We start from the raw sequence: 9,179 nt of genomic DNA, 5'->3' as shown, positions 1-9,179 counted from the left end.
ACTTGATTTTTTTAAAGTAAAGTTATATATCAATTTTGTAAATTCTATCATATATAAAAAAATTATTTAAGTGAGACACATTGCCTTCTAACAATAATTTTTTTAAGAAAAATAATAATATTTGTAAATCCACCAAAAGATGTCATTGACTATATATGTATACTACACCACGTATAAAATTATTAAGAGATGTACCTTTTTTTAAAAAAAAAATAATCTGAATGAACAAAAAAATGTCATTATTGATTTATACCAATTCATGCAACTAAAATTTTGACATTAGTAAACTATATATTGCAACTCACAATGAGTTCACATTGTGGGATTCACAAATCATAAATGCTATAAAATCAACAAAAGTAAAGAAGCTACATAGGCATTTGCATTCAAAAAGAAACATTTATAATATTTTTGTTATGTAAAATTAAGATGTTCAAAATTAAAATAAAATATGGAGGCACACCTTGATTGAAGAGATCAATTGATAAAGTTCTTTACTCTTGTGTCCTTTCTTGGTTGGACCTTCTACATCCTTACTAAAATCACTCAAGTCATCCGGTACCTTCATTGTTGCCTTTCCTTTTTCTTTGTAATGATTGACTAAGTTGTTCTTCCTTTCCAATGCCAATGCTAGTTTCCTCTCTATTTCCTTATGCCTTTTCTCTTCTAAAACAATAATTCTTGAACTCCTTCTGTTCATCCATTCTATTTCATCTTGAAATCTCATTTGTTTTCTTTTTTACCCTGTATGTATCAGACATGCATCTGAGAAGTTAGACTCTATATTGTACATTCTATTTACATCATTTGTTTAAAAATGTTTTTTTTTCTTTCTTGAAAATTTAGTCAATTTTAATATAAAAAATATTTTATCTTTGATTTTATTGAAATATATGTCTTTAGTCTTCTGCTAAATTAGTTTTATTAAGAAACAACGAGATATAATCATGTTTGTAATTCATCAATGATTTTATTTGTCATATCATCACTCAAATGAGTAAAATTATAATAGTGACTAAACATGTATTTCAATAGAAAAAGGATGCAATGAGAAAGAAAATGAGAGAAGTATGAGTATGATAAATAATATGATTTGATATATAGAGGGATATGGAGAAATTGTGAAATTGTAAGTGTTAATAAGGTGTCCATATAAATTTGAAAAATGGACAAGGAGAGATGATTCAAGAAGTGTTAAATTAAGTCAAAAATGAATGAAACATTTAAGTCAAACAAGTACAAGTGGAACTCGTAGAATTTTTTTAATTTGCTTTTAAAAGTTATAGAATCCAACCGTGAAAGTAAGATTTATGAAAAAAATAAAAATAAAAGTAAATAAGTGGAGAAGAAAAATAACCAACTAAAATAGAAGTATGAAATAAATAAAAGATATGCCCAATTCAAATATTTTATACCATGCAAACTATATAATTGAATGATGTTAATTAAATATAATAATTAAGAGATACACACAAAAAGACACATCAAGTGGGAAGTTCAGATTTGAATGAAACTTAATGCTATAATACACATGTAGAGCATTAGGTGAAGAGAAATGAGTAGAAGAGGAAAAATATATGGAAAGTTGAGGAGGATTTGAGAGTAAAAAATGGCTATGGTAATTAAATAAATAGTTTTTTTATGTATTGCTAGTATAAAAAAATGAACATCGTCAAATAATTAAAAATCATTGTAATTATGATTTTTAAAGTGCTTATAATAAAAGTCAACTTCAAACTATACATGACAAACTTTAATTAATTGACAATGTAAAAAAATCTTATAGTAATACATTCTAATTAGGTTCTCTTTTTTCATAAACATTAATATGAAAATATCACAATGGGCCAAGACATCCCAAGTTCCCAACTATGTTGGTACCCCAAAGTCAATTGATCATCAAGCACACATCAAGGAATTCATTAAAAAAAAAACGAGAACAAAAAGATTGGGGGGACATCAATCAAAGAAACCTAATTAAGTTCTTAAGTAAATTGATATGAGAAAAATAAGTTGAACCAATTCAAAATCTATTTAAATACTTATTTATTAATTAGTTCAGTAAACTAAATTCATGAACTAAATTAGTTGAATTTGAACTAAAAATTAAACCTGTTAATTAAAAAAACTGAAAAACATGAACATTTAATATATCGGGGATCCAATGCAATAAAAAGGATGTGAATGTACTCGCTAGATTAGCCACTAGATTAAAAAAAATTCTTATAGTAATACATTTTAATTAAGTTCTTTTTCTTCCATAAACATTGATATGAAAATATCATAATGGGTCAAGACATCCCAACTATGTTGGAACCCAAAACCATTTGATCCTCTACCACATATCAAAGAATTCATTGAAAAAACAGAACAAAAAGATTGGGGGAACATGAATCAAAGAATTTTATTAAGTTCTTGAGTAAATTGATAGGGAAAAAAATAAGTTGAACCAATTCAAAATCTATTTAAATACTTATTAATTAGTTCAATAAACTTAATTCATGAACTAAATTAGGTGAAGTTGAACTAAAAATTAAACTTGTTAATTAAATAAACTGGAAAACATGAAAATCTAATATATTATGGATCCAATGCAACGAAAAGAATGTGAATGCACCAATTAGATTAGCCATGGAGTTTCCAATTATATTTCTCTTTCTATAAACATGGAAAAACATTATTGTCTACTCACGACTTTTCCAATTTGAGTTCACAAATTGGAGTCTAGATGAATTAGAATTTGAATTGGAAAAATCTATAGAAATAAAATTTAATATGAATTCAAATTGAACCAATTTTCATTGAGTCACAAGTCGATTTCAGTTAGATTCAACTCAATTTGACTCATTTTCATCCCTACAACTTGACAAAATGTAAGCCTATTATAATGGATTAAAATAAAAATTGTAAAATATTTAATAATGTCTAGTCTATTTTGTGACTAGTTTATAAAACGATAACCATAATAACATTTCAATTAAGTAGTTATCAAGGGATACAAAAGGAAAGACATACAAATTTGGGGGAGGGTTAAGGTTTGAAGGGATTAATGTTTTATCCAAGTTAGATTATGCATGAAAATCTTGAAAAGGGACAAAGTCGGAAATCGATTAAACATAATAATCAATAATATATACAAAGACATGCTTTTTTACAAAGGGTGATATTTGAAGGGAACGTGATGTTATAAACAGTCAAATCATGCATGTAAATCATGTATGGAGGAAAAATAATAAAATGAAAAATAAAAACAAAGTTTGAAAAGGGAGTTAATGGTAAATAGTAGCTAATAAAAAAATTGAGCAAGTGGAAATTTTATATGGCATTATATTCATTTATAGAGAAATGTCAATGAAAAATTGTTCAAATGATGTTAAAGACACATACCCATGTAGATAGACATCATGAACCTGAATAAAATGTCGAATAAGAAGCATCATCAGTACGACATAAACAAACATATCACTAATTTTCAAGTCACAAAAGAAAGGTAAAAGGCAAGAAAATAACCAGTGTCTCCAATCGAAGAAAGTAGAAGAAGAAACCTCTTCTTTTGAAAGCTCAATTTTTTCAAGATTCACAAACCTCAATCGAGAACCATTGTTTCCTTGTTGACCTTTCCTGTCAACCACCACACATCAAATACACCATGTCATAACCCAACCCAAAATTGAAATAAACAATGTACAAACAAGAAAGGGGTTGAGTTGTTTGTATGTGAACATTAAAAACATTTCACAAATATTGAACAAATAAAGAAGGAATCAACCAATGTATTAAAGGGTGAAGGGTAAGAGAGAGAGAATCACACAAGACTTTTATACCGGTTCAATTTTAACCATAGTTGTGAAAATTAGCTTGGTTAGTCAGATCAGTTCAATTGAAAATCGGTGTTGTCATAGGATTCAAACACAACTCCCACACATGTAGCAAGCTAGTGTTATGTTGGGAAATCGAGAGGATAAATATCGAAGAGATTTATGCTAATGGGTCATGAGCAACTATATAAGTGAATCTGACACTAAACCTTAACCTAAAACCTTAAGACTCATATTTATGGGTCTTCTTCTCATTTATATGGTGCTCAACTTTTCTATTTCTACTTGATGTGAGATTTCACCTCACACTTATACTCCAACATATTGTCACTAAGCCAAGGTCCACTTGCTCATAATTACTAACAAGTTTAATATATATTATACATTAGCGAGATTTTTTTTTTAAGAACTAGCAAACAATGATACAATATAAAAGAGAAAAATAATTTTTATAGTATAATGTTATTTTGGATAGTTCAATTGTTATTTTGCTAATGTTTTTATATTTGGAGAAATTATATATATATATATATATATATATATATATATATATATATATATATATATATATATATAATATTGAATCAAACCGGACTAATTAGTGATTCACCTGTTCAACCATTGATTCATTGACTCATTGTTTCAACCGGGTCGATTTTCATAACATTGCTTTTAACACAATGGCTACGTTCGATCCTTTCAACAAGAAGTTCCATTAAACAACACCCATTACACCAGGTATTCTTTACAACCTTTTTAGGTCTTACAACTGTGATTTATACCCAAGATTAAAAAAAATTACAAGTATTTTTTGTCATAAAGCCTCTCTAGGATTTCTTAAACAACAAGTTTATTTATATAGAGAATAAACTCAGTGTGAGGATATTAAAGCTAAGCACATATACAAACTTTGCAAAGCAAAAATATGAATATTTAAGTTTGTATGAGGTATTGTCTAGTAAGAGCTTGTGTAAAGATCGTTTCTTCAGAGCGTCTCTGTTTTCTTGAAGCTTCAAGTCTTCTTTATATAGGGCTTCAACAAATATCCGTTGAGAGCTCTTTAAATTTTTTTTTCCCGTTCTTAGACAAAATTAAATACATGAGAAACTCCTTCATGTTAATCATGTTGACGTGTCTAGTTATGAGTGAGGAGAGTCTGTCTTGTCCTCTCGCGGTATTTTCTAGAAAGGCATGTACTAGTCTGACATGCAAATATTGCTTTGTTGCTAATTCCTTCTTCTGTTCTAGCTTTCTGTAATATTCCCTTGCAGGTTGGCTAACTTTTGTATAGGGTTGTATATAACTCAAAATATTTTACTTTTCATTAAATGCTTGGGATTTTAAATGTTAAAGCATATCAAAGAGGATATCATAGAGAAGTTTCGATTCTTACAAGGATATAAGACGTTCAATATACATGAAACCTTAACATAAACGAATATACAAGAAAATAAATTATTAGTGACAAAATTTAGAGATGAATTTATAAAAATTACATTTACATAGATTTGTCACTAAAGTTAATGTTTTTTTAGCTCGAGAAAAGAGCAGTAGATGCTTTTAGATTAGGCACTTTTTACAAATGGCATGTTGGACGCCTTTTTTAAAAAATGTTGGATAAATCTTAAGATAGAGTGTTATACCTTAAGTTTCTAGATAAACCCTTTTTTGCACACTTAACACAATTGTTAATATATTTCTAACTTTAATAACTCTTATTATCATAAACAATTTTTAAGAGTCAAACGCTTCAAACATTTTTGGTCCCTACCGCCACATATGCTCGCTCTAGCTTGATAGAGAGTTTAATGGGAGGGGTTAGGGGTGGGAGGAGAGAAAAAAGTTTCATTTATCCTTTTAATCTCAATCGTTCATATGTTAAAATTTTAATTTAATGGTTATAACTTGCCTTGTGTATGACAAAAAAAAAAAAGCTTCCCTTGTTTACACATAATTTACACATACATGTATTAAATGATTCAAATAAATAATTACTACTTTTAAGTGGAAGTAAATAGCCATAATTTACACATACACATATTATATGATTCAAATAATTAATTATAAAAAATAAAATGGATATTGTTTGGAGATTTAGCAACGACTAATAAACAGATGTTTATAAACTGGCCACATGTATAGATAGTATACATGCACGTATAGTGAGATTAAAACTAAGCATCTCAAGTGAAATGCTTAATTTTTTTTACCACTATTAACAAAACTAAAGGTGTTTTAAGTTTTGATGAAAATTTTGAAATAATACTAGTACTAGACATTAAATCAATTATACTGGAATAAAGATAATACAAAATAATTAAGAACTTATTTTTCAATATCTACTTTCCTTTTTTTTAAAAGAGAATAACAAACTGAAATAGTCTCAACTTTTTATGAGAAATTATCGCAATGCTACTACCACTAATTAAGAGTGTGCGTTAATTTTTTTTTTCTTCTTTAGAAAAAGAGAGGAAAAATAATAGTCAATTGAAGCCACATGGTATCATCTTCAATTTAAGGTTATAAGTGAAGACAAGCCCCCTCTCAGTGATCACTTTATCTCAATTCTCAACCATACAACTCACAATATTCACTCCCCCCTAATTTGTCGCGAACTTCTACTACTAATTAACCAACATTTTCTATCTCCCAACTATTGAAAAAAAAAAAGCCATGGACCTCATAAATTCTTCAATAAGCTCTCACATTTTGTGACCAAAATAATACTTTAGGAAAAAAGAAAAAAATGTCATCCACTGCTAGCTTGGGTTATGGGGCTCCAACCTGCTTCAACAACGTTCATCACACAAAGAAGCAGCAAGCAATGAGGAACAGTTTCTTGAGCAATAAGCACAACAGTGTGAGAGTGATGAAGGGTTGGAGAGGAAGACATGGTAACACTAACAACACATCCAAAAGGGTAGGAATTGTGCAGTGTAGAGGGTTAGGGGACTTCATAGGTGGAGACTTGATAAAGTTTGATCTTGGACGTTGGCTTTCAGATGTTGAAGAGCACAAAGCACTTGCAATATACCCTCCTCATGAAGGAGGCTACGAGGGCCGCTACTTGTCGCGTCTCAAACGCCAAGGGTACTATTTCCTCGACCTTACGGCTCGTGGCCTTGGTGATCCTGAAACCACCCTCACCAAGATTCACCCTGTTTGCCCTGTGAGTTTTTTCTACAAGACTCTTATAGCTGCTTAACTTTTGTACAGAACTTGCATGCAGTTCTATAGGTGCTTTTAGCATTGTTCTTCAACCAGAATTGGAGTTTCATATCGGTAATTTGTCATAAAGTATTCCATTGGATGTCAATTCGGATTACTGAGGGGAAACTCCAATTCTGATAAAATCACCATCTAAGTTTTGTCTTTAATATTTTTTTGGTTATTCTTGATGGATGTTATGTCACTCAAGTTTAATTACACTAAAAATTTGTCATGAATTTCAGCCTCATGTTGGCAAGCAGCCAATAGCAAGGTGGTATTTCCCACCAGAAGTTGATTACAGATTAGAAGCGTTGCCACCAAATGCCAAAGGATTGGTGGTGTGGATAATTGAAGCCAAGGTGTGAGGATTATAACATTATTTATTTAATTGTATTTCATTGAGAATTTAATTAGAAAACTCTTACAGGATAAAAGTTTATTTCTAATTGGTTCACAGTATATAAAATTCTTCAAATTAAATTCTTCTGTTAAAGTACCAATGTATCCTTAAACAGAGGAGCAGAAAATTGCTATGTTTTCCCGTAACTGATGTACTGGTTTAAATATTGTTTTGGCTTCCACAGGTTCTCTCTAAGGCAGAACTGCAGTTCCTAGCTTTGCTGCCAACACTTAGGCCTAATGTGAGGGTCATTGCTGAATGTGGAAACTGGTAGGAAGCCTACTTTTCTGAACCTTTTTGTTATTATTGTTAGTATTTTGTTATAGGTAGTATAGTTTTTTTCTTTTTTTGCTGCTTGTTTCTAGAAATTGTCAGTGCTATCTGCTGTAAAACTTGTGCTTGAGGACTTGAAATATAGCATGAGTTTGATTGTGCAGGATTTAAACTCATTGTCTTCATGCTTATATACCTCTTAACTTGTGTCTAACGCTATAATATGGAACTTTGTTCTCTAATACTGTTGTTTGATATCATTCTGGTGTCAATGATCAGGAGAAAGTTTATGTGGAAGCCACTTAAAGAAATTGCGGGACTAACAACCAGTGAGGAAGCTTGATGCTGCTACATTGCTACTTATCATCTCTGAGTTCCAACCATCAACAATCAAGTACAAATATTAAGTTTATTTTCTCCAATTTAAGGCTTCAAATAGCTGCAGACAACTGAGACAAGAAAGGAAGACAAAGAGATATAGGAAAAATCAAGTTCCTTGTAAATAATTAGATCTGCCACAATCATGAGTGGCACATTGTCAAGGTTTAATTCTGTCAAAGCACAAAAATTTCCTACCAAACATGATATTCCAGAAATTCCATTTCAACAAATTTTTGCATTAGGCCAATGGAGTTACAGAATAATGGTGGTTTTTATGGGGTGGTTTTCCAGCATTTTTTATCCGTATAAAACCATATGCCATAAACAGATGGATCAACTACTGGAGATCCTTCCATGTCTGCCTTGTACAACCTGTGATAATTATTATTAGCAGCAGAACTTTACCATATATTCTTATGAAAATGAACTTGAAAAATATATGGTGCAACTTGAGCATTGTTACAGTTACTTTAACTGCGATGCACGTGATGATCAGAAATTATTGTATAGTCCGAAACTTTAGGTGTTCATATAATCGAGATTTTAAAGAGTTAAAAAAACTTGATTAATGCACAGCACAGCGGATACAGGCGTTCAACCACCTGATAAAAAAGTAAAAAATAATGTATCTGTAATCTGTTTAATGCATAAGGATTAATATAATTGGCATTTGGGACGGGCATAGCTGGTTCAACACTTGGGTTGTCTCTTAACTAATATTTGGAGTTTGATTTTTAACTTGGTATGAAGTTAAAAAGCAGATATTATTTTACTTCAAAATGAGTCAACTCGATGAGAAAGAGATTAGTTGAATAATAAATAAGAAATCTCAAATACCTGGTGGTTATTAAAAAAAAATTATAAGTAACTACTTCTTGTTACTACTCTTGTCATTAATATTTCTCTTCCTCTTCTAAATGTTTGCTACTACAGTTAATTAATTAAGGATATTTTGGTCTAAAAACTATTAATGCAAAGGATATTTTGGATTGAGTCTTATAAAAAAAATAAACATCACTTCTAATTTAGATATTATAAATAGAAATAAAGGTAATAATATTGTCTTAATGTAGTGACATATTAACTTTGTTCCAAAT

The 9,179-nt window shown here is 29.9% G+C and overlaps 1 protein-coding gene across 1 annotated transcript; it reads left to right on the top strand.

Annotated features, from left to right (window-relative positions):
- Positions 1–6,469: 6,469 nt before the first annotated feature.
- On the top strand, positions 6,470–8,518 carry LOC114394910 (NAD(P)H-quinone oxidoreductase subunit N, chloroplastic-like). Its single transcript, XM_028356593.1, has 4 exons — positions 6,470–6,987; positions 7,271–7,387; positions 7,613–7,698; positions 7,981–8,518. The coding sequence occupies exons 1-4, from the start codon at positions 6,565–6,567 to the stop codon at positions 8,042–8,044; spliced, it is 690 nt and encodes a 229-aa protein (XP_028212394.1). The 5' UTR covers positions 6,470–6,564; the 3' UTR covers positions 8,045–8,518.
- Positions 8,519–9,179: the final 661 nt, after the last annotated feature.

Source organism: Glycine soja, chromosome 18 (assembly GCF_004193775.1).
Source record: "Glycine soja cultivar W05 chromosome 18, ASM419377v2, whole genome shotgun sequence".
Lineage (NCBI taxonomy): Eukaryota > Viridiplantae > Streptophyta > Magnoliopsida > Fabales > Fabaceae > Glycine > Glycine soja.
The sequence above is the reverse complement of the archived record's forward strand: the minus strand, read 5'-3'. Positions and strand labels throughout refer to the sequence as shown.